The sequence below is a fragment of the Lepisosteus platostomus genome, chromosome 6, assembly GCF_059453375.1.
Source record: "Lepisosteus platostomus isolate fLepPlt1 chromosome 6, fLepPlt1.hap1, whole genome shotgun sequence".
Classification (NCBI taxonomy): Eukaryota; Metazoa; Chordata; class Actinopteri; order Semionotiformes; family Lepisosteidae; genus Lepisosteus; species Lepisosteus platostomus.
Window position 1 is genome coordinate 65,692,954 of NC_142616.1, and position 26,335 is coordinate 65,719,288.

The 26,335-nt window shown below is 40.8% G+C and overlaps 2 protein-coding genes across 3 annotated transcripts; both read right to left on the reverse strand.

The window, feature by feature from the left end:
- Positions 1–978: 978 nt before the first annotated feature.
- On the reverse strand, positions 979–8,551 carry tlr9 (toll-like receptor 9). The gene is made up of 2 exons (XM_088636997.1): positions 5,948–8,551; positions 979–4,985 (listed from the first exon to the last, which is right to left on the reverse strand). Exons 1-2 carry the CDS (start codon positions 5,957–5,959, stop codon positions 1,866–1,868), a joined length of 3,132 nt encoding a protein of 1,043 aa, XP_088493123.1. The 5' UTR covers positions 5,960–8,551; the 3' UTR covers positions 979–1,865.
- A 133-nt stretch (positions 8,552–8,684) lies between these two features.
- On the reverse strand, positions 8,685–24,371 carry LOC148662152 (cadherin-related family member 4-like). Of its 2 annotated transcripts, none has more exons than XM_088636999.1 (20): positions 24,215–24,371; positions 23,791–23,811; positions 23,218–23,387; positions 22,762–22,927; positions 22,136–22,227; positions 21,880–21,966; positions 19,656–19,759; positions 19,103–19,245; positions 17,764–17,944; positions 16,920–17,085; positions 16,298–16,400; positions 14,734–14,955; positions 14,214–14,359; positions 13,610–13,757; positions 12,859–13,073; positions 12,082–12,221; positions 11,172–11,228; positions 10,418–10,538; positions 10,221–10,248; positions 8,685–9,766 (listed from the first exon to the last, which is right to left on the reverse strand). In XM_088636999.1, exons 1-20 carry the CDS (start codon positions 24,297–24,299, stop codon positions 9,711–9,713), a joined length of 2,451 nt encoding a protein of 816 aa, XP_088493125.1. In that variant the 5' UTR covers positions 24,300–24,371; the 3' UTR covers positions 8,685–9,710. The 2 variants fall into 2 exon arrangements, with proteins under 2 accessions (XP_088493125.1, XP_088493124.1); XM_088636998.1 differs by having other exon boundaries at positions 10,221–10,251.
- Positions 24,372–26,335: the final 1,964 nt, after the last annotated feature.

Consider the following 26,335-nt stretch of genomic DNA (forward strand, 5'->3'; position numbering starts at 1 on the left):
ACTAGCCAGCATGTCTTTAGGTGGCAGTAAACTACAGCACGTGGCAAAACAAGGAAGAACATGCAGACTCCACACAGATGGTGGGACTGGGTGCGACCCAGGACCCAAGAGCTTTGGGGCAGTAGCTGGTGGCCTGACAACCCTGCAGCCTATATTCTGTTATAACGAATTCAAAAGAAGGTACAACATCATTTACAAAATGAATAACATTACCAATTACAAATGGCAACGGTTGAAATATTGATGATCTTGAAAAGGCTGGGCAAGCTGTAGGGCAGTGCAGTGAATTACAGCCCTTCCTGAGCACTAGACACTAGAAAGTGCTATATCCACATATTTCATCTCATAGCAAATTGATCCAAAAATTAAACAATGAATGTTTCTACTGTATTCTTCTCTCATTTGAAGCAGAAAGCATTTGTACAGGATATAAAATGATATACAGCGATAAAGACGTATTAGATTTTTTTGCCTGTATTTGTATTTTTGTTAAAAAACACCCACTTGGTGTCATATTTAAATATTAAAAATACATGCTGAATGTACGGATCTCCTTAGCATATAGAGTAATAAACAGAATTAAATTACCAAATTACTGTTCTGGTATGAATGGCTTGGGTTTCAGAAAATAAAATGAAGTATAACAAACCAGTTTCCACAGTTACCCAAAAACGTTTGGTAAGAAATGTTTTTTTTCTTTTCTTAAGTTTCAGTTCTTGAGACAAATTCACTGATAGCATCACTTCAATGGCATAATCTCTTTCGCTTCTCATTCATGCAAAATAAAAACAGAAGTAGATACCTAACAAGTAAAAAAAGAGGAAATGCAATTTCATAGGCAAGTGAAAACGTGTGTGACTCATTGAACAGGAGACTGCGGTTCTACTTATCTTAGAACTCAGGGATTATCTGCCTGTATGGATCTAGAAACGTCTGATGAAACAGCAACAAAAACATAAAATAAGTTATCAAACAAAATCATGCGTCAAATATTTTTTTAGATGGTAGCACTGGTGAAATGGCTGCATATTATAAGATGAACATGCCTAACATTCAACCACTGAAGGAAAAAGAAATAAGATTTGAATAAAAATAAAACGCTCTTTAATTGTGCTTCATCCAGGTGAAAATAACCTGTGTTAACCGATAGGCAGAACTTAGACAGATCACAGTTCAATTTTTAGAAGACCTACCCTGCCATGCCTAAGTATTCACTTTCTTCCTATGATGTCCCATCTCGTTTAATTATAAGTATTGTTAGATCTTTGCCTGCCTGGGGAAAAAAAACATTATTTAGGACTCTGAAGTACATGCAGATGTGATAGTTAGCTAGGTTAGCAGTATAGAAAGACAGGTGAGAAGCTCAGTTATGTGGGATCAATTAGGCAAGACGTGACGTCCAATCAGATTTTTCTTTGCAATTTTTGCAGACATGAATGGGCTTAAGATGTTAAAAGGGCTCAGGTGGAGCAAAAACTGAGTTTTGATTTAAAAACATCCACTTAAAAAAATAGGGACCTAGCATTTTTAATTCAATGCAATGGGACAGCATTGGAAGGGGATGAATATTTCTGCAAGGTCCGGTAAATTGTTTGTCAAACATCTTTCCCATTCTATATTCTTCTAACTGCCTGATGTTGTGCATAAGGAAAGAGTTCTCTTTCATTCGAAAATACAGTGTACATTGCTTTTAAGAGAAAGGTCTTTGATTAACCAGCTCGTACATGGTATAATAGTTTTTTTTTTATTCAACATAGAAATGAAAATCCAACCATATAAAGAGCATAACTATTTCTAAAGTCTTTTGTCTGAGACAGAACCCAGTCCAGATACAATATGCTGAGAAAAACTAACAGAAAGCCCTTTTAGACAAGATTGTTGATTAAGAAGCTCTCATTGACATTAGAGTCATAGTATTTGCAGTTGTCTGAGGCCAGGATGGTTTTCATGCTGTTCCAAAAGTGTTGGTGTGCATGGGGATTCATTGGCCAAGTCAAGACAGATTTTCTACAGAGTATTTTCCTCATCTGAAGATACCTGGACTTATAAAACACCTTGTCCAAGAGGACCAGCACAACCACATCCACCTTTTCATCCAGCAGGCGCTGTTGAACCATAAAAAAGGCCTGCCTGAGAATTCCACTGACTGAACTTCCGCTGGCGAGAACAAAGACTGTTTTCTTACTACTGTAAACAGAATTGTGCAAATTCTGAATGCATGCAACCCCTGGGACCCAGTCCCGTTCCTCAAAACACAGCTTGAACCGTTGCCTCCCCTTATCCTCTAAATTAACCCGTAAGTCGTTATAAACCCAGTCCGTCACAGCTGCGTTCCTGGTGTCAAAGACTACGAAGGCATCATACTGGCTTTCTCCCCCGGGCAGGAGGGAATAGCCTCTCTTTCCTGCCCAGAAGACTTGGATAGAGTACCACAGATCCCAGCCGTAGAGTTTCTTCAGAAGTGACACCATGAGAAATGCGCTGGTCAGCAAGAAAGTGCAAAGAAAACCAATGCTTCCATAGATTTCCTGACACGAGCGAGGATCCATGGAGAGGACATGCTCTCCCAGCTGAGACTCTGGAAATTCGCATCTCAGGTCGATGAGGTGGGGGATGGTTATGTTAGTCGTCTTGAGGAATTCTGTGAACCAGGAGGAATCACACGTGCATGTAAAGGGGTTTGCATGAAGAGTGAGATGGGAGAGGTTTTGAAGGAGTGGACTTGGGAGGTTTTGGGAAGAGAGAAGCTTAAGCTTATTGTTGTTCAGCAGGATGCAGCGCAGTGCAGTCGCATTTAGGAAGAAAACTTCGGGAATCCAATTAATTTTGTTGTGGCTTAGATCCAGGACTTTTAATATTGGCCCAAAATTAATCATTTCCTTTGGTAGGCTACTGAGGGAATTGTAGCTGAGATTTAGATAATTAAGGTTGCGCAGGACTATGAGGTGATTCCAAGGGAAGAACGTGAGGTGGTTATCATTGACTTTAAGGCTTTCAAGTGTTTTGGGAAGATTGCAGAGGGCCTCAGGAGGAAAGGATGTCAGCTGGTTTCTGGAAATGTCCAGGAAAATTAGGCTGGTAAGGTCTGTAAAAAAATGGAGATACTGATCGAACTTGCTGTCCCACATTATTTCAAGGCGGTTGCCTGAAAAATACAAGTACTTAAGAGAGGAACTGTGTAGTCTTGTGGAAATGCGGATGCCGATATTGTTCTCAGACAAACTCAGGACCTCCAGAGACATCAGGTGGCGGAGGAATTCAAAGCGGTGTCCCATTCCCTTCATGAGAAAATGATACTCGTTATGGGTAAGATCCAGGACTTTAAGAGTGGTGGCAAGTTCTTTAAAAGCATTGGGATAGTATAGATCAATCCTGTTGTGGGCCAGATTGAGGTAGGAAAGGTTCTTCAATGTTGAAAACTGACGTCCATCTAGAGGCTGACTTATGTAGTTAGAAGACAAATCCAGGCAGACCGCTTTCTCTATTCCAAGGAAGATATCTTCTTTAATGGACAAGATGTTGTTTTGGGATAAATCAAAGAAAAGGTGGCCTTGACAAAAGTTCTTCTGAAACATCCACATTTCCGGAACTTGATGACATTGATCCCATTTTGCTCCGAAATCTTTTTGATTTCTGCCCAGATCTTGGAGAACCAGGGGTGCACGCTCCCCTACGCTTTGGTCCTGATGATCAAGTTGATCGATTCCTTGTTTGCAAGATGGAGAAAATGCCAACATGTTCTGTGAAAGGACCACCTTTTTCAAAGCCTTCATGTGGCTGAATATGCTCATGTTGACTTTATTGATGAAATTCATTCTGAAGTCTAAGCTTTGAAGGTGTCTCAGGTTTAATAAAGGTCTCAGACCTCTTGGTGCTAACTCAAGGAAGAAGTAGCCACTGATGTACAAATCTTCCAAGAGAGTCATTTCTTCCATGTACTTAGAGAGATAAAGATTTGCAAATGTTTTCAGAGGTTGATAGTTGTAAAGCAAGTTAAGAGATGTGACGTTCTTCAAGTGTTTGAAGAAGGTACCATTACGGATAACGTAGGCAAGCAAGTTGTCAGACAGGTCCAATCTAGAGAGGCTAGTTAATGGCACAAAGAGGCTTTCAGAGAGATTCTTGAGAGAGTTCCCTCGAAGGCTTAGGGAGTTTAGATTTCCCTGGCTTTGGAAGGCCTTGGGGTGCAATCTGATAGAAGCATTGTGTGGGCAAGGAAAACAGGGCTGGGCAGCATGATCACACCGCTGGCAGTTCCACTCCAGGTTCAGGTTCCACAGCCTTGTGAGGTTGGCAAAGTCAGCCTCTTTGATCTCGCTGATCTTGTTCTCTCTCAGATCCAGACTTTCCAAAGACCACGGAAGACCTGAGGGTACGACTGTGAGATTGTTGAACCCCAGAGTGAGATTCTGTAAGTGTTGCATTTCCTTTAAAACGTCCTCCTTTATGTAAAATGATTGATTGCAGGGGTTGGCGAAGAAGCAGTTTTTGTTGAGGTTGAGCTGTCTGAGGTTTGGAGCACCCAGTGGGCTGGTAATATTGAAGATTTTGTTGATCTCAATGCTAAGATACTGCAGGCCAGCGGTCAGTTTGGGAACCTTAGTTAAACTATTGCCAGCCAAGAAGAGGTGGCGCAGTTTTTTTAAATTGACAAATGCATTTGGCTCAATTACCATTTGGCAGGGAGGTGAGCCAGGAGATTTCAGTTTACTTGGAAGACAGTTCCAACTCATACTGAGATACTGGAGATTTGGAAGCCCGGTGAATGCGTTATTCTCCACCAGCCAGATACGATTTTCATCCAGATTTAGAGAAACCACTGACTGCGAATTGATCAGCGGCACTTGGGTTAACCCTCTCTTTGAGCAGTCCACCCTGGAAGATTTCGGGTCAGTGTCGCAAGGGAAAAACTTTAGAAAGGCTGTCCTGGCCAACGGCAGGAGGTGACAAATGCAGAGCAGAAGGAGCACACTCCTCAGAAGAGCCTGAAATGACAATTTAAACATGCGAAAAAAAATTATTTGCATTATTTTACGTCATGCTTAAGAAAAGTAAAATAAACCTTAACATAGTAACAAAGTAAAGAAATCTTATTCTGTTTGCTTGTTAAGTCTTTACATGTGTGAAACGCCTCTCCTTAATATTTTTAATTGTGATTATCATGGGTGTGTATTACAATTACTAAACCAATTGCCAGATTTGATATTTTTAATTAAAATATAAATGCATTTGGTACTTCTACACAGAAGTATTGCCTGAAATTTAACAGCATTTCAGTCTACCTCCATTAGTTACTGCAGCTGAAAAACACATCTGTCTGTGCAATGTGGGTAGTAGTTTCAGAAGCTTCTTGAGGACTTAATCACACTTCCTGCTGTTATTTTTTAGTCTATCAACCATTGTCCTGAAAAACTCTCTGTTTTTTGGAATTTAAATTATTTATGACATATATGACCTTGTGCTACAAATGCTATGAAGAATCTCTAAATCTTCATGTTATTAGATGAATAAACATACTGTACAACCAAATCTTAACTGCTATTATTAAGTGAATCATTACTCCTCAGTGTTGATAAGTTCTGTATTTTACAAAAGTATAAATAGCATTTGATCTACTTGGCATAACACTGTCTGTGGTGGAAAGGATGTTGCAAATTAATGTGATATTGTAATACCTTGTCTTGCATACATGAGTTTTAATAATATTTGTATGGATTTTATCTATAGTTGTTCTCTAATTTTAAGAGGCTATCAACTCTGAAACAGTAAATAAAAATAGATACAGTAGCATTTTTAAGAGCACGTCAGAAATATCAGAACAGAATTTTAGAAATACTGTAATTCAGATTTCTGTTTCTTACTGTCTTAAAACAAAGAGTATTCTATAAAACTTACAATCTTTATCTGGAATCAATATAATCAATTTTCATAAAGACAGTCCACCTACCATGGGCTCCATACAATTAAAGCGATGTCCTCCACCACACAGGTTTGTAACAGTGAATCCAGCTGAGGTCTTCGACCTTCATATCATATCAAAGGGATTTTATGAAATCTTTTCCAAGCTCCATCTTTAGATCTGAGAAAAGCATGTGAGGTTCTGCTTCAAAGTAAAACAACTGCCAATCTGTGTCACAGACCCACCGCACTTAACTAGCAGTTACCTGGGACCCAGAACATCGCAGAGGTCAGGCTCAGCCAGTCTCTAACAAAAAAGGAAACAAAAAGGACACAGCTTGCAGGAACACAATAACACCAGTACATGGGAGTTTTTCCTAACATACAGTTTGTGCAGAGGGAGCCAGCTCACCTTCCTCTTTTGAGTCTTGACAGGGAACTCACTAGCACAGCAAAGACTCCCCCTTCAGACTAGATGAAAGTGCTTAAAACTGTTCTAAGGAAATGGAACTGAAAGTCATCAGTATTGTTACAGTTTCTCAGTGGGTATGTAGTCAATGCTAAAACACGACAAACATTAACAGAGCATCGTTCTAAAATAACACTGAAAAAGATAGCTGAAGGCAACATAGTAGTGTGAGTGGTATCTCGCAGCTCTCGAGTCCTGGGTTTGATTCTGAACTGCGGCACCTTCTGTGTGAAGTTTGCCTGTTCTCCCTGTCTCTGCATGGACTGCTATCCCATATAGCAAGTGGACCCATCTCGCACACTTAACTTCTTGCATACAGTCCAGGTTGCTGCAAACCTCATCAGGAATAACTGGATTTCTTATTAATGAATAGTAAAGTGATGTGCATCATCCAAAAACAATGCAGTACTGAAATCTCAAATCTATTTTTCCTTTTAATTAAAATATTAACTTGTTTGATACTACTGTAAGGAGCTTATTACTACATCACATTAAATGTTCACCAGTCACCAGTGACCGCTGCTTCATATTTGTCATGTTTTACCATTATAAAATATTTCAATATCTCAATTTATTTTCTGGTTAAGCTTAATGCAGCTCCACACAGAGAACTGAATAAAGGACTTATGTGCAATTATCTGTCATACTCTTACTGACTTTCTTCTTAAAGCTGATTCTGAAAGGCCAAACATTTATAATATCCACAAGCCATTGAACTATGCCTATTTGCTAAGGATATCAAAAGTTTTGTATATAATATCATTAGTGTAATTGTAAGACAAGTTCTCCAATTTCCAAAAAAAAAGTGTTTCCCTTCTTTTTAACCACAATTCTCTATCTTGCATGTTAGAATTCTAGTTTTTTTTTTCCCCGATTTGCACCCTAAGACATCAGTAACTATGTAACTACAAAAGTGGTACTTTAGTTATTAAATGGCGACAACGTGGAGGTGTAAAATAAATTGCACCATTTCAGAAATGAAACTCCTGATTTCCTTTGCCACTGCTGGAAAATTCAAATCATCGCGAATCCCCCATGCTGAGTACTTTCCCTCGCACCGCCTGCACAATGTCGTCTGAAATCACTAAGCACAAGCTAAAATACAAAAAAAAACATAGAACAACGTGCAATGGCCTGTGCACATTTCAGGATCTGAAAGAGAATTAGCTGCTTCCTAGTTGTCCCTGTCTTATGTGTCTCAGCCTCTGGTCAGTCCTTTGTGCCTATAGGGTGTAACAGGGCACCACGTTACCCACCTGATGATTGGTGTCTTTGTTGCTTGTTCCTTGTTTCAGCTCTCACCACATGGGATCTTGTTTCTTCTTTGCATTGTTTCCTTCTCTCTTTAAAATCAGTTCCCTGCCATCTACATCTACTGTATGTGGAACATAGCTGGGGTTCCCAGCCTTGGTACTGGAGGCTTACACAACTCCTGTTTTTTTAATCCAGCTGAGCCTAATTACTTAATTGAAGCCATAATTGAATTAAGAAGCTGTTTGATTGGAACATTTACAAGATTGTTTTCTACTTAAGTTTTGACTTGTACGATACTTATGAAATATAGTAGTTGAAAGGCAACCTTCAACACGTGTAAGAGCTGAAAATAATCAAACAGTTCACCTTAATCCAAGTATTAAGTCCATTAAGGGATCCATTGTGTAACAAAGCTTGGCTGGAATGATACCCAGCAGGTACTGTATGTGTGCCTTCAAGACAAGCACTGGGAGACCCTTGGACAGAGAAGTAGACTTGATGTACGATAATCAAGACTGAAATGCAATGTCGAAAAACATTTCTCTCTCTGAAATCTTAGTAGACCTACTCATCCTCATTAAATTTAGCATGTAATCAACACTATACCAGTGTTGGATTAAGATCATTCATGGCACATATTTAAGGTGGATCTATTATGTACAATTTCTGTCTTGAAGGCATTCTGTAACAGAGTGGTTTTGGGTGTGACTCACTGTGGCTCACTCACTGCTCCTCAATGGTGATACCCATATTACTGTCAAGCTTCACAGGTGACAACTTTTTACTTATGAACAAAACTGCAGCCTATAGGCCTGTCTTAAAGTGTTGGATGGAGGCACTCTTAGCCAAATTGCATAAAAGGAAATTCTTTCCATTGGGCTGTACTGTAGTTAGGTTACACTGACTTAGTGCAAAGGCTGTGTTCGCACATAAGAACACAGAAAAAGGTTACAAATGAGAATAGGCCACTCAGCCCATCAGTAATTTTTGGTAGTTAGTAGCTTAATCATGGCATATGAACATCCTGACACCTACACTCCTTGGAATAATTGAAGACAGACAATTGGAATTTTAATACCCCCTTTTATTACAGGAAGCTAAAAAATCTTTATTTTGCATTAGGCAAGGTAAAAAAAAAATAACCATGCAAGACAATAGCATTAATCATAAAGTGTAAAAAACAATGAAGTGACTCTCCTGGAGAAGGAAGGCGATGCATCACCTACAGAGTGGCATCTAAGAGACTGTGATGGGTGTTCAATAGTCACAACAGTAGGATTAAGTGCAATATTGTAGCTGTGTTAACACATGCTGATATAACTGGATTATACTTTAACGTGACAAGCATTTTATAATCACAAACTGAATTTGTGTAAATGTCAATATGACTAATTAAAATCCATTTCCACTGTAAAATAAGCATTCATTCATTTTTACAAGTGTATAGTGCTATTTTGAACCAACTAAAAAAGTAAATATATTGTCATCTTATTGCTATTAATTATTATAGGGGCTCCACTTATATCATTTTTTTTTTTTGCTTTAAGAGAAATTTGAACAAATGACAGACCAGGTCAGAGTACTTTATTTAAATGCTAGTGGTCTGGATGTTATAGATGTTGTTTTCAAAGCTGTTTTTTTTCTTCACACAGTGCAAGGTGAGAGGAACAGTCAAAACTCCAACATCATCTCTTGCCTTTAAATTGACTTTACGTGTGTCCCAAGGTGAGTTTGATCATATTTCCATATTAACGTGCTTTAACAACTGTGCGAGGTAACATGGCTTCAAGCTCAGCACAGTTCATATCAGTTTGAGTTGCTGTGTTCAATTAAGTTGAACAGAAAGTTGCTAGGCGTACAGGTTTGATGGGACTGTGATCAATTGGCTTTCATTTGAAGAAGTGCTTAAATTTAGGTGCCACATGATACTTAGGGAAGTCTTTTGTCAGGTTCTTAATCAATAGTGCTGTATATTCAGGGGGAGATTCTGTTCAACAAATCTTAAAAAGAGGATGCATGAAATGTCTGTTCTGGCACAATGTAAGTGACATGCATCCAGTAATGTCCACTCTATCAGAGCCTTGTTCTTTCACAGCCAGCGCCTTTGTCCAGTGACACTGTTGAAGATGTACTCTCTCCCTGTGACTAGGAGACAAACAAAGTCTGTTATCCAGGCTTTGACTGTCAGAACTGAAACCTCTGATTCAGTTTAGTGATTTTCCACAAAGGCCTTCATTGCTCTTACAATGCATGATGCATTTCACTTAAAACAAAGTAATTATGTAGACATTTGCTAAGTACTGTACAGTATATTGATATACAGAAAATCTCTTGTGGCATTTTATACATTAGAAGGCATCCTACTGTATGCTTATAGTCATTTTATGTCTATTCACAATGATAATGACAGCTTTCAGTCTGCATAATGGGAATTTTTATCCTGGCAACCGAGGCTAAATCGATTTGCACTATGAAATGTGTTATTGACTGGAAAAAATGAATAACTCCAGCAATATCGCATGATAGCGAAATTCAAATTCAAATTCAGGGACGCTATCTGAGGGCGGAAGGGAATAGGAATATTAACTAAATTACTTACTCGGGTCCTGGGCTCTTCCATCGAATCGCTGCTGGAAAAATAAATGACCACACATTAACACTGAAGAACCACCGTTTTTTATCCGACTAGAAATAGGGCTTAAAACTGCTCATTCCAGAGACGGAGAGTGTCCCTCAGCTGAAAGCGATCGCAGGCAGCGGCCCGTTCGGAAGTGAGGCGGTGGAAAGGGAACTGACCAGGGAGAGGGGGCTCTCGGGGATCTCCTTGTCCGCGGCTGGGGGTGGTGAGCTCTGCTGATGGAGGTTGCTTGGCGATGTGGGTCCCGCATCGTCAAAGACTCCCCTGAACTGGCCACCGCTTGAATCAAAAACACATGCAAGCGGCCGCTTTAAAAGCCTTTTACACTCTCGTCTCTGTCGTGAAAGGCTAGATTAAAATAAAACCCAGCAAAGTCACAGCTCCCCTGGCTGCCCTAAACAAGAATAACTTATCCATGTACCAATTCCAATAAATCCAATTACTCCCATCAGAACGCAGACAGAGACTTGCCAACACAAAAACGCTAGACTTAAGTTCTCATTCATACAGTACCTTCAGTCATATCCTTACTTAACACTTGCTTTTCCATGCAAATATGTATACGTAAACACGGAATAGTGCCGTTTCAACACAAGCGAAGGACATTTTGGGGAGCAAAGACTCGGGAGAACAAAAAAAAGCAACCAAACTCAACCCGCCTTTCGCAATCTTTTTAAATAAAGCTGATTTTCCAAGAATGGTGATTTAAGATTGTTTTTTTTCCCCTCTGGAAAAAATACCACCCACCTGATAGGAATCACTTGCTTTTTTTGAGAAACTTGTTTTTTTTAACGTGACCAAGGGTTCACAAGTTTCGCTGAGGGTTTCAGAGTCGGATACCGGAAGGTATCAGGTTAAGCCACTTTCCGCTCCAGTCCGACAGAGGGGGAGGGCTACGGGGCTGGAGCTCACCTGTCCTGCAGGAGGAGTTTGGTGGCTTCTATGGGGGCCCGCCCGCAGACTGAGGTCCTGCAGGAAGAAACACCTCTGTATGAGTGCCCAGCGGGCAGGGGCCACATGCACAGATCCACATGCTGCTTGGTTCCTTGTTAAAACAGTCATAGTGGCAGCAGTGATAAGCTGCTCTGAAGCTGGAGGCTTCCCTTACAGCTCTCAGAGGCCTGGCAGGGCACTAAGCTTACTGCCCTGAATATTCCAGAGGTCCTAAACCCCAGCAGCTCCGGCCTGCTATGCACTGCTGCTTGGGGGGACAAGCTGGCTACACGCATGGAAAAATCAGAGAAGAAAAATCTGCCATCTGTAGGTAGGTCATAACTGAACCAGCAGTTACTAAAGTATGAAGCTCAACCTGCACCCCAAACTGTGAGGGGTTCCCCTTTATTGTTTTTTTTTATTTATGTGTATTTTGGAATATCCTGCTGTGACAGACCCTGCTGTCAAGCAGGGCAGTCTCCTGAGTTGTACAAAAACACACAATCTGTTACAGTCCCAGAGTAAATTCCAGGGTAAACATTAAACAAAAAGTCACCACTAGCACTGTGCATGCCCTTTAAATACCAAACAAAAGCCTAATTACACCCATGAGAGAAGGAACATTTCTAAACCCTTTACCAATTAACCAATAATTTCATCAGTCACCCCTAGTGTGGCTATTTACAGGTAATAAGAGGTTGTGTAGTGACCTCTAGTGGCAGGCCAACTGTAACTGCAGCCCCTTCTTATGCCACTCTGCTGCACATTCTTACAAATACCTGCTGGAGTCTAAACATATCTTTACCAAACTAATCTCTAATCACTAGTAAATAGTTTAGGATCATGATTGGCATGATTGGAACACATAGGCTTGGGAGCTGATACATACAGGGTGAGCAGTTTCCAGGTGAGTAAGGCCAGAGCCAGCAGCAGCAGGGCTCCAGCAACTGTGAGCACGACCACAAACCAGGTGTCTGGGACCCACTCGAACACCGTGAGCGTCACTATCTTAGTCGGCCGGGGCCTGTGCTGCAATCACAATGATGACGGTGAAATGTGTGAGGGAAGAGCTCGCTGTCTGGGTGGCTTGCATCTCTGCTTCCACTTAAGAGTCTTCGGTTTCAACCAGTCCTGCCCCATTTCCTCAATTTCAACTTCCCACTCCTTCCAAAAGTCTGAAAAACACAATTTCATCCCTCCCTCCCCTCTTTACATATATTTACCCCTTGTATTTTCCCTTCAAACAGATCTATCAGCTTGAAGCCATTACATCTTCACAAACTAGATCCGCCCTGATGTTCAGAATGGTGAAAATCTTTGGGCCTGAAAAAAAGGCGCAGACAGCTTTCAAGAAAAAAATGTAACAGAAGGAGAACAAATGTGAGATTAACAGCTAAAAACGATGGGTCTTACCGGATATTTTTGGAAAATGAGAGATAGAGAGCTAACAAATGCACAGCAGGATTTGAGAGCTAAAAAACACAACAGGACTTCTATAGTGGGCCAGAACTTGGAAGATGTTCTCTTACGCAGCTCGTCGTAATTCTGAAACAGACTCCTACAGCACCAAGCTCGGGTCTGGTTAATGGAGGAAACCCGGCCTGGTGCAGGCACACAGGACGCGGGGACCTGGAAGCAGCCCCTGTGGTTTCCATGGCGGCGTTACCGTGGTTTTGACAGTGGTGGTGGGCTGGGTTGTCGTCCAGGGAACCACGTGCACGATCACGGTCGCCGTGGTGGAGAAAACAGGTGGGCCTTTGTCTTTCACCTCAATCAGGAGCTCATAGTCCGTGGGGTCATAAACCCCCGGCGTCTTGAAGGAAAAGGCGTTCCGGGAACACAGTGCGCTTCCCTTCATGGTGAAGCGGTTATTAACGTTGCCTGAGGAAGTACAGGAGGTGTCAACATTGCAGTTCTGCCCCCCGGGACACCTGACTCCTGCACTGGTCAATTTTGCGAGCAGAAATCTAGTATTTGTATGATGACAAGATGAAGTTTTCATAAGGTGAAAAAAAAAAAATTCAAGTGAAACTGCTGTTACTTATTTACCCTCATTTTTAAGAGGCTTTGTGAGAGGACCAGAATTACTTTCCATGATCCTTTTGAAACAATGTACAGTATCTTACCCTACTGGCAGACTGGCAAATTTTTCTGCTCACATTATGTTGAAAATAACTTTACATATTTTATTTTTTTCCCCAGTGTGTACCATGTAAAAAGATGTACTGCAATCGGTCAAATATCTGCCTTCCTAAAGTTGTCCAGCTTTTCTATTCCAAAACAAAACTGGCGATTACCTCAATTTAACCTTTATGTAATTATATTAATGCCTGCATTAGGATGTTCCATATCAATCTTAAAACAGTGTAATACATACATTTCACTATAATCGGTGCACTGATCTGTGAACGACTCACCTCTTACTATACTATAGGTAAGGTCTTCTATAGGGGTGTCTATGTCCGTGCACTGAATAGTTGTTATTCCTACATCAGTCTTCAGAGTGGAATAAATTAGTTCCTCATAATAAGGAGGTTTACACACAGGTGGGTTGTCATTCTCATCCTGAGTTTTAGAAAACAAATTTCCAAACCGTTCAATCTCAAAAGTTTAATTCAAAGAGTCCAGAACAACACTAGACATAGTAATAATAATGAGCACACTAGCCCTGAGATTAATTGTACATATAATAACACACCGTCACAGGTCTTTAATTGAATGAGTATCAAAGCTCTTGTGTTGTAGTGCACAATTTCCTTTGAATCAATTTTCTTTTCCAGACCAGCATTGTAGTTTTCAGTTAATTGTGAGTAAGGCTTGCTCTGCGGCAACAAAACTTTGATAATATACCGTAAGTCCAACAGGAAAGGAAGTATTTGGAATGAGAAGGAATTGAGGAACTGTTTAATTAAATGCACTGAATGCACACAATCCTTCATAGCTTGTCAGTTACATTACTGTTCCCCATTGAAGCATACATTTATTAACAATTAAGCATGCAGTATAATGAATTCCCCTTACCTGAACTCTGACAGTGACAGTACAAAAGGCAGTCTTCTGCATCTGTGGATCAGGGGAAATGTCCTGGTTCATGTCCACAGCCTTGATCTTCAGTTGATAAATTGACTGCTTCTCATAGTCCAGGTGAGAAAGAACATGGATTTCACCTTCAAACAAAGAAACGCTGATTTCATGGGGACATCCTATATGTGTACATGTTCTAAATTTCTTACACCTGTGATACCACACTTATGCTTCGATTAGACAATGTGGTACATTCTCTACATGCAGAAAAAGAGTAGCATTCACCTGTTGTTACCACAAGAATAAGAACAGTAAAGAAGAACGATACTATTGGACAATTACTCCATTAGGTCAAAACAAAAACGTGTCCTCAGGTATAACCCCAGCAATGCTGACTGGACAAAGGAATCAAGCACAAATCCTTTCACCTGCAGAAAAAAGCATTAAGTGGTGCCACTAAAACTGGAATTTCCCATGTCTTTAATTTAATTTAAAAAAGGTGCAAACAGATGCTCACCACTTCTGGGGTCAATGTAGAATTTGGGGGGGTTGTTGCCTGCGCCCCCGGCGATGCTGTACTCGACATTATTGAAGGGCCAGTCTCGATCTGTGGCATTGACCTGGCCAATGACAGTGCCCAGGGGGGCATTCTCGTTCACCTGCATGGCCTGAGGGCAGGGGCTGAAGACAGGAGGGTGCTCATTCACCTGGGTCACTGTTATGTATACTGGGATTGTAGCTGGAAGATTAAGAGAGCAAAGAGAATTCCGCCTATCGATCAATTTGGTAGTTAGTAGATAATTATCTCAATATGATCTCAGCCAGCGGTTGTTTCATACTCTTACCACCCTTTGGGTAAAGATGTGCGTCTTATTCTTAGTTTTAAATGCACTCCTACATAGTTCTAGCTTGTAACCTCTTGTTCATAGTTCACTGTTTATGTTAGTACGGGGCATTTTTAATGCAAGACCTGACCTGCACATTATACAATGTCAACATATTTTCCTTGCGTTTAAATCTACACTTTGTTTACCTTGCTTATTGCTCTCCCACATTGTCTAGGGAAGATGTGTCAACATAAACACCTAAGCCATTTTCTTAAGCAGGCCCTTCGAGCTCAGCGTTTCCCATTTTGGGTTTATAGTTTATGTTTCCCCTAAGAGTAATTGTCTGCATCACCATCTGCCAGATGGCAGTGTTTGCCCAGTCTTGTATTTTATCCAAATCTTTTGAATCTTTTTGCTATTTACACGCTACTTGTTAATCCTCCTATTTTGGCATCACCTGCAAACCTGACTAAAATTTCGCATTTAGACAAACTTAACTTGACCGAGGTCCTACTTATGGACTCGTGGACTGCTTAATTAAACCCCCTGAATGAAAAGGGCACAGAGAAAGATCCATTTAGCAGGACTCTTCCCCACCTCATTCAAATAGAGCTCTTAAATTTGTTACTGAACTAACTGGCCGTTGCCTATGATTAATCTTCCTGGGCTTGAAATAAAAACTGCAAAACTAAGAACCAGTGGACCTGGAGTTTACACTTTGAGTTCAGTAACATTGATCTATAGGTCTAAAAACACATGGAGTTGAGAGGGTAAGCTGAAGCTTTGAAAATACATTTCTAGAATACAGAGGTTGCAAGGAAAAGACAACAGCATTCAGAAAACAGCACATTTCACTGAATGGAACTCTCATCTATAGAGCATGTTCACCGGAATGATAAGGGGAGATTTTTTCCTAGGAATCCGCTAGGTTTCCTCCATATTCCGGACTCATATGTATTTTTAAAACACTTGAATTTTTCTGGATTTGGAAATTGTGCAAAGAAAGCTTTGAAGGCATTAAAGTCCAGTTTTGAGCAAGTAAACCCAAATCATTTAAGTTAATGTACAGTGGTTTGACAACCAAAGCCTAATTGTGAAGCAAATAAAAGGCACTTCAAGTCAGCAGTTATTGTATCTACTCTATATACTGTATATTACAATGTTTGATAAGCAACTGTTTCACTTTATTGTTACAACTACTACTACTGCTAATAACACCAACATTAATAATCACACCAAAAAAAGTCGACTTACTCGTCAGTGGAGGCTTTCCATTGTCTGTTACGATGATACTAGCAGTGTACAGAAAATTAACATTTGCCACTTCATAGGAATCATAATCCAATGTACTGTTCAACTAGGGAAAACAAGCAGAGAAGCAAAGAAGGGTTTCCAGTAGAATCTTACAGTGAAGGCAGACTTATTGACAAGGTAAGATCAGATCACTTTATTGGCCATATACAATTTCCTGCATTCGGAATTTGTCTTTTCGCAGACCCCAGCTTGCTCTCCATGAGACACACAGACAGGGAGAGAGAAGCTGGGGGTCAGAGCACAGGGTCAGTGATTGTACAGCGCCCCTGGAGCAGCTGGGGTTAAGGGCCTTGCTCAGGGGCCCCCTGGAGTAGGATTCCCCTGCCAGCTGTGGGATTTGAACCTGCAACCTTCCAGCCACAGGCTCAGATCCTTAGCTAGAATGTCACCGCTCCGCCCCAGCTTTTACACAACCCACAAGGGTGTAAGAATTTTTATACAGAAAACACAAAGAAAAAAAACAATGTCAAATGGCAATATAAAAAGTTAAGGAAAAAAAGAGAGGTCGGATGAATAACCCGTGACACGGGCAGCTCTCGAACCAAATCAACAAGTTGCTCACCACCAAATACCCGCCCTGTGGCGAGATCCGGAACTTGTCCTTGGAGTTCTCGTTAGTAACGATACTGTATGTTAGGCTGCTGTCCGTCCTGTCCATGTCCACACACTTCACTGGGTCATCACTCGGAAACTTGTATCCAATGGGTTCCGATTCCTTTATTTGCGCTCTGTTCATCGACAAAAGACCACATTTGTTTGCCAGGCTGTGCGTTTTTTTAGGACCCCCCAGTGTTGGCTGGGCTTCATTTCAGCTGTGCTCTCAGCTTCACAGAACCCTTAGCTGAGGGTAACAATGTGCAGAATTAGACCCGTTCCTTTGTCGTCAGGTTTCAGTTAGACACATACTGCAGAAGACTCCATTAAGCAATTTGAGATCTACTGTACAAGTCTGCAGCTGCAAACTATTAAAAATGTTTAATTCACGTGACGATTAGTGCAGTTCAGGGGTCAGTTAACTGAGAGCTCAGCTACCACATGAACCAGAAGACAGAGGGCCCCCCATAGAAACACACTGAACTACTCTCACTGTCACACTAAAATGTAATAACGGACACATCTGAGTTTCTGAAAGCAGACCCTGCAACAAAAAAAGTCATAAGGAAAGTTGGAAACAAGAGACTCCATCTTTCCCTTTTACACAGGGAATAGAAAAGAAAAAATGAAACCTCAGCTCATTCTTCTTCCTCAAGAGGAAGATTGAGAGTGGTCCTAATGGTAAGTCTAAAAATACCATGCTTATCCTCTCTTTAGCTCAGCCGATGTTAATCATTCATATACAGTAGTCACGGGAGCAGCACACATTACAGCAGCAGGAGAGAGGGGGAGATTAGATAAAGACTCCTCACACAATGAGAGCTGGGTGGCATACAGGTGGGAATTCATTGACGTCCCTCACAGTGATGGAGACCGTCGCTGTGGCGCTGACTTTATGGATCGGGTCGTAGGCCTGCACCAGAAATACCGTGGAGTTCAGGTGAGGGTTCGCCTCCAGATCGAGGTTGTAGGTGGTTCTGATTTCACCTGTCCCTGGAGAGCAGAAAAACATGAAGCTGATCAACCCTGGCAATTCTCCCAAATTCCTCAGTATGCACATGTGCTAATCTGCTCCACCCCTGCTGGGATTCGATCACCCTGTACACTAGCAGGCAGGGCCTTGTGACTCAGCAGAAACCTACACCGTCTGGGTTTCAAAAGGATGATGTCACTTCTGTGACATGCTCGATCTGCCGAGCCTTGTTACACAAACACACAGTATTACAGTGGTCTACAACCCTGATCCTGTAGGAACACTGTTTTCTGGTTTTTACAACAGTCACAGACCTGACCACTTGATTTCAGCTTTCAGCTGAACTGGCTTTAATCTCTTATAAGTTGAAATGGGATTTGTAATTAATATCAACCCTGTACCCATTTCTGAGTTTTACCAATGCCCTGATTCAGGTGTGTTGTCTCAAATGTAACAAACTGGACCTCAGCAGAAGGAAAAAATACTCACTGATGTCTCTCCTACCTGTGTCTGCTTATCATCAACTGATTAAATAGAAAGTGATGTTTAATCAGAAATAACAGAAAGCAAGCTGAGAAGATGTTGCATAAAGTCCTGTCATTGGAAACGGTACTCTTGAATCAGGGTATTTACATATGATACTCAGAACTGACTGAAAAGGCAAATTAAATAAAAGACTAAATAATCAAGCACATCAATTAAATCATCAGCTAACATTGGAGACATACTGTAGAGCTCGCTGCAACAAAAGCCAGCAGACTCCAGAACCAGAGTTAAGAATCACTGCAGTAGACATGTGCACATACATATATATAGCTATTTAATGCAAAAAAAACACATTAAAAACCCATTTTTTAGGTTTAAACCTTGTCATTTTTTTTCTCCTCTGTGTCTGGTTTTCAATATTTGAGGATGGGTGCAAACGTGAACCACATTATGAGCGAGCTAAAAAACACACAGAATTTAGTATTTCTTTGTTACTTTTGTAGTCAGAGTAGGTTTCAGGCAGAATTTAAACTGACAAAATGGTAATAATGTCCTCAAGGAACAGCATGATACAGCATGAAATAGCAGAAAGCATGGAACAATGTCTAGAACCATCTTTCCCTTTTCAGGGACTATTTACATCTTTGGGTAACTCCAGAAAGAACAGTGATGTGAGAGTGGGAAAGGCTTACGCTGATGGATCTGATAAGCAGCATATCCTCCCGAGGTCTGGGGAACGATCTGATAGTAGATATCTGATCCTTTAGCTAAGACCGTCATGACGGAGGCTCCTGGCCCAGTGTTCTCATCAATGGATACAGCGTAGCTGCTCTTCCTGACGAAAGACAGATCACAGATGTGTCCAGCATGCAAATTCCACCCCAAAGATTAAAAAAAAAACATGGAAAGAATTAGCTTAATTTTAAATTCAATGCGACATTTCATTCTGGTGGACAGAGTATTTATTTCATTGCACAGCCCTCGTTGCTTCCTTGCGCAAAGCTAAAGTCCTCAGAAGGATCACGGAACCCCTCTTAGTCAGTTGTTCCCCAGGTTTACCCCTAAAAAAGGTGGCTGCAGTACGTACAGCCGTATCAAGCTCCTGTCATTGCTGTGGAGGGACTGCGCTGAGTTGCAGGTGTCCTGGATGGGTCCACGGATCACCTGCTGCGATAACTGGGGGGCGCTCATTGTCGGATTGGGAATAACCGCGCCCCCAGCATGTCAGCAATGCTGTATACTCACGGGAAGGTGACATTGGCGGTTTCTACGGGCAACACCTTCACATGGAGAATTCCACTGCACGATGTACCATTCATACCATTGACCGTTATGGACAGCTTGAAGCTCTATAACCAGAAACAGGAAGCTCTGAAATACTTTGTCTTCTCCCACCAGGAGAAGACAAAAGTATCCATTTTGATGTAGGTTAAAACATTGTAACAGAATCTGTGCTTTGGTTCCTGATGAACTGCTTAGTCTTCTAACACCCAATAGATAAAAACCTAAACATGGAAACAGGCAGATGGAAGAGAAGATGTCTGCAAGATTACTGCATCACATCACTATTTCAAAATTTAAAAGCCTACGTGTATGTTATCAAACTGTTAGTATTCTACGTACTTTATTGAAATCAGAGATCGTATATATGAAAGTCAATATTATACAGCATCACCTAAAGAAAGTGCACCTAATTGTGTCTTACAAAGGGTAACAAGCTTTCTGCACAAGCTTACACCACTGAGCAGGAATGGATAAGGTGTGTTCTTTTAAAACATGCTACCTACAGTATAAGGCATAAACTGTGAATTTGAGCTTGGTCTACATTGTAAAATTTTGTGCTGAGACTTGCCTGTAAGGAAAAAATTGGCTCTTTGAACGCTTTTAATTGAAAGAACACAGAAGAAAAGTGAGAGAATACTCGAACTGAACCATGAAGAAGTCACCTTCTTTGCATGAGAGTATTTCAGTATTTTCCCAGCACTGAGTACACAAATACTCAAAAGGCTGCTTGCATAGTTACAGCTTTGTCATCAAAGGTATCGCTAAAGTTGAAAGAATACAAACGAAACTATACACATAGCAACATGGCAAGAATAAATGTCATGGTATAGTACATGCTTCTTTAAATCGAATCAAAAAGTCAACAGAACAGTGCTACACTTGGTCCTAACGCTGTTTACATCAGTAAATACATGATGACAAAATCTATCTATTTTTTAACACACTACTTCCTTCTCACCCGCACAGGAGAGTGCAAGATTGCTCTGAGAGATTGTAGAGCTAAACCTTTTTAGAGATAAAACTTTTAAGTCTTAATGTTAAAGATTATTTAACTATAATATTTGTAATCTCCGTGTTGAATAAAAGGCTTCATGTTTTAAAAGAATGTGGTATGTTTTATGATGTTAGTACAAACTGCTGCACACATTTACGAGCCGTTCTGTAGGCGGCATTTTCATTCATGAGAGCAAATGGAAAACTGTGATGTCTGTCCAGTGCTCTTAGAGAATTTTACACTATTCTGGTTAGAAATCGAAGTAAGTGTGAGCCTGGCCAGCACATGGATGGGAGTTGCTGCAGGAAGAGGTGTTAGTGGGGCCAGCAGGGGGCGCTCACCCTGCGGTCTGTGTGGGTCCTAACGCCCCAGTATAGTGACGGGGACACTATGCTGTAAAAAGGCGCCGTCCTTCAGATGAGATATAAAACTGAGCCCCTAACTCTCTGTGGCCATTTAAAAGGTGTTTCTCGAAAAGAGTTGGGGTGTAACCCTCAGCTTCCTGGTGAGATATCCCCCCTGGCCTTTACCAATCATGGCCTCCTTATAATCCCCATCTCTGAACTGGCTTCATCACTCTACTCTCCTCCCCACTGAGAGCCTGTCTGAGAGTGTACTTAATAACGGTTAGCACATGGAGGGGACACAGAGTTTTGCGCTTTATGCAGAAGCTATTGCAAACAATATGCTTGAAGAAGGTTTTTTTTTGAAATTCAGGATTGAGGGTGGAAACAAAATCAACAAAAAGATTAAACAAGTCATCAGATCAATTAAAGGCATCAGTGAGTACTGGTGACAGCTGGCATGAAAACCAGCAGACAGAGTGGTTCCCCCAGGGTGAGAGACAGGAACCACTGATCTATGGTTATTCCACTCCTGTACATTCAAACTCTAACCCTACACCTGGCCTTACAGTAAACCTTTATAAGTACCGTCACACTGTACAAGGGCATCTGCAGAGGCTGCATTCATTCAGTTTTACAATGCAACATCCAAACAATCAATCAAAAAGGCATATGGCAGAGGAACCGATTACAACTACTTAATTTTAACCTACCCCCTCTTTTTAAAAGCCAGTGATTCAAGCCATTGCTCCCTCCTGCTTACTAAAAACAATAACACTTCCATTCCTTCATTTTCTTTCCAAGTGAGAATGCCAGAAAGTTGTTATTATTATATAAATAGTCTTACCCCTGGGCCACTAAATCCTTTTTCAGGACTCGTAACACTTCCAGTGTTGATGTTTATACCAAAGGGCTTTTCAGGAGTCATTGAGTACTGTTAAGAAGAAAACATTGTGAAGGATACCTGTTCTTATGATGGGATTTCAGAAGATTTGTAAGACAATGTGATGCTTCGATATACTGTATACAGTCATCTGATACTACTGCGGTAATAACTAGTGTCTTATTTATATGATATCTTTTGAAAGGGTAACAGCTGTTACCTTATAGCTGCCTGGGTTGGGATCAGCAGGATTCACAATGTAAATGATGGAAGAGGGAGCAAGGTTCTGCAGGACCTCTACTGTGGCTCCTCCTGCCAATCAGTCAATAAATCAATCAATGCCCGAACATTGTTAGTGATCCATGGTTTATCACCACATTTTATTTATGAATCAATCAACTGGGGACAAAACAAAGAAATACAGTATACCCAAAAGAACTTGTATACAAATGCAGAAGATTAAAATAAGATTCATAATGTTATTATGAATAATAACACAAAGGCAACACAAAATAAACCATATTATTAAATCTGGATACTGAAATTCCAATATCCCCAAACTCAAGCTAAATAATCCAAAATATGTTGTTATGTAACTCCAACCATACAGAAGAAGTCTGCTGTGTCCAGGCTCACTCCAGAGTTTAAAAACTATAAGCTATTTTCATATGTAGCTTACTTAATGCATGCTAAGGAATTAAAGATTCATTTATTGCTATGATCTAAAACAAAAATGGTTCTATTGTACAGTACCCGAACAATTGATCGACTGTTGATATTAGCGGGGAGATGATTTTATTACTTTACTGTGCTGAAACTCCCAGGAAGAGAGATACACTGACCCACCTGCACTTGCAAAGAGTTTGTCACACTTTGGGGCCGGAGTGATAACGACATAGAGCCTGGCTTGTGCTGAAACAGTTGTTCCACTGACGATATAAGAGATGTAGATGTCCTTGGTGTACTGATTTGTGATTTTATGATTCAGAACAGCCGAACTGGACAAAGTAATCTAGAGAGAGAGCAGGAGAATTGATGCGGCAACCGTATTTTAGGTATCAACGCAGAGAACTCTTCCAAAAGATGGGATCGGTACCAATTAAGACAACTGTTAAGAAAAGTAGTTCTTGACTGACGCCTTGCCAAACAATACAACTTTGTTTTGGAGTTTGTGTGCATCTCTGTTTCTGAAAGGCATCACTGAATATCCGCTTCACATAGGTGGATTCATAACAAATCCAGTATATACTCGGTGAACGCGTGCTCTCTGATAAAACAGGCTCCAGACAGCTGCTCCCTTACCGTAGCTGTGGTCCCAGTTGCCCTCAGCTGAAAGATCGATGAGCACGAGCTGGAACCAACGCAGTTTATTGTTGGGATGGAGGATGCCGGAGAAAAAGTGAAAACGAAAACCACTGTCCCTGGAGGACTGGTTTCTGGGATAGAAACTGTTTCCGTTGTAAAGCTCAAAGCTAGCAATAGAAAAACGTTTGAAAACACATTCACTCAGTAAAGCACCGACATGAATCTAAGATCAAAATTCTTTTACACTTCTCAGATTTATTTTTAAATTCGGTGTACACTTCTTATAGTCATACACTTTAGTATTGACGCCCTCAATATCTAACAACACAAGTAACTAAATTCAGTGCAATAAAACTACAATTATTTGGCAATTCTTGCAGATCATTCACTCTTACTATTTCTGGAGAAAGTTTTGACATTGTGTGCCGATACCTATGCTGACAAAAAAGTAGTCCAGACCACTGTAGAACTCCAACTATTTTCCACATTAACAAGAAACATGTTTGAAAAAAAAAATCAGCAACACTTTAAATTAAAATTTACTTACTTATTTAAATTAATTTTACTTACTTTGACTGTGGGATTCATGTACTGCAAACACAAAATATTGATTAATGTTAATCTTCATAGAGATGCAAATAATTCTTACAGATTACATTTTCACAGACAAACAAAAACCGCTAGAACTTTGCTGATCTTTCAGGTTTGTACTTGAGAGAATCTCATCTTGTGTTATCAGAGTTCTGCCCTTAAGAAGTTAAGACCTTGAGCATTTTCAAAAAAATCAATGAAAATCTGTTACAAACCTGATCTCTCAGATGTATCTGTTACAATTTAACCCCACTTTACAATGATGCATAAACTGAGGAATTCATTTTAAGGTGCGGAAAAAAAAACACTAAATTGATGCTCTCAAACAATTGTTCTGTTTTGTAATAATAGGATAACCATAGCAAATCCTGAAGTCCAGACTGAATACAAAAGCAAAATATACCTTGCATCAGTAAAATGAGGCTCAAAGAGAATGTAAAGACTGTGTTCATGGTGCCTCTCATGTTAAGCTCTAGAAAAAGACACATCAGTGTCCACTGGTCCACATTTCATACTGCTGTCTGTGATGCGGAGCACAAACACAGAGTGACCGGGGTTGCTATGTGATCAAGATATATGAACACTGGTAGCCAATCACAGCATTATATCGCTCAGTACACACACACTATAATCAGCCTCAGCAGAGCTCCAGCAGTCTTAGTTATAGAAGCTGTACTGGCCTTGATTCAAAAACTAACTTTAACAGGCAACAGCCCACGAGATGCCATGGTAACCCCAGTAACTCTACTGCTACTGTACCTGCCTGCCAAATTTCACCAAGAGAACATAACATCACAGCGATTGGAACACTGTCAGGTTACATTTTAATTATTTAACGTTAAATCCACTCAACTATCCAAAAATTCCACTTTCAAAACGAAATGAAATGGTCTTTAAAAGCCTGCATATGCTGAAATGCAATGCTGCATATGGTTACTATAAACACTCATGAAGTGAACAGAGCACAGATAAGCAGATAAAGAGTGGACATAGGTAAGTGCATAGAAGAGGGAAAACAAATCCTTATGCAAACAAAGAAGATTCTAACTAGTCAGTATAAAACTCCAAAGATAAAGCTTATTGTTGCCTTTAATCACAGAATAAAAGAACCTCAAACATAACAGAAAAGCTACTAGGGAGTGTTTATCTGGTGTCCTACCATTTAGTGACCCAGTCCTAATTAGAGTACCTTCTTACACACATTTAATGACAAAGTACACAGTGAAAAGCAGGGGAACATTTGCATTTCTCACTTTAGATCAGCTGTACTTTGTACAATGGCACTCATGAGAGAAAATACAAGTACTCTCTTGATCAATGTCATGGAATAAAATAAAAATGTACGGATGGACTTCATTTTACATAGTGGATCATCTGCACTGCTACTTTTACACAAAAAATATTGGTACAGTAGCTGTGGAGAATCACGTTTTGCCCTCTATATTCAACGGTAGTAGAAAGGTTTTCCAAAATGATTTCCAAAATTCACAAGACTAGTGAAATTACACTGGATATTGCCAGCAGCTAAATTACCCTGCAGCTCACAACTGGCAAAGGTGCGAGCCTGGTCTGTACCTGGATGGGAGATCTCCTGGGAAAGTAAAGGCTGGTGCTGGAAGAGGTGTTAGTGGAGCCTGCTGGGGGCGCTTTCTGATTGTGTGGGCCCTAGTGACTGTAAAAAAGGTGCTGTCCTATGGATGAGTCATGAAACTAAGACCCCGAATCTCTGTGGTCATTATAAATCCCAGGGCGTTTCTTGAAAACAATAGGAGGGCTACCTGTGTCCTGACCTAATTTCCCATTGGCCTTTACCAATCACAGCCTATTAATAATCCCCATCTCTGAACTGGCTTCATCACTCTGCTCTCCTCCCCACTGAGAGCTGGTGTGTGGGGAGCAGACTGGTGCATCATCCAGGTGGGGCTGCACACTGGTGGTGGTGGAGGGGATCCCCATTACCTGTGAAGCGCTTTGAGTGGGGTGTCCAGCAAAGCTCAGTCCTAAGTCCTAAAAACTGTGTAGAGTATTTACAGTATTTGCGTACAAGTGTTTACTACATATAACTCTGTTGGACAAAACAGAATTTCTCACAAAAGTCAACAAAAACAAACTGGTGTTAGTGTGTCATGTATCAAATACAGACAAAAAAAGGCCAGTTGGCACTATTACGTTGGTTGCTGGTAGCTAATTAGTCTCAGAAAAAGTCATCAAGCCATTTTTTTCCCCAAAGTAGGCAGGGTATCGGCTTCAACAAGGTGGCCAGGTGGCTTGATTGCGGTAGTATGTCCTACAGGCACGGGTTGGTTAGAGCTTTAGAAATTGTGACTTGGAGGCCTGGACACAGCACACAAGAAGAGGCAGAGAAGGCAGGGGTAGGGGCTGGTGAGGTCCTGGACAGTCTGAGGCTAGCAGTGATGTTGGCAAGAGACACGCCACTTCTCCAACTCACAAGTTCTCCTGCGAGGCTCTGCAGAGCCGATGTTGTGTAATGGAGATAACGCCTGGGCATGACAGATGTCCCTGC

Excerpts from the sequence above, each read along its gene's own strand:
- LOC148662152 (XM_088636998.1), bottom strand. The coding sequence starts at position 24,299 with ATGTGTCTTTTTCTAGAGCTTAACATGAGAGGCACCATGAACACAGTC. Across the intron at positions 22,928-23,217 it reads CAACTGGGACCACAGCTACG|ATTACTTTGTCCAGTTCGGC; the intron begins GTAAGGGAGCAG and ends CTCTCTCTCTAG. Across the intron at positions 10,539-11,171 it reads AAACTCCTCCTGCAGGACAG|CGGTGGCCAGTTCAGGGGAG; the intron begins GTGAGCTCCAGC and ends TTTTGATTCAAG.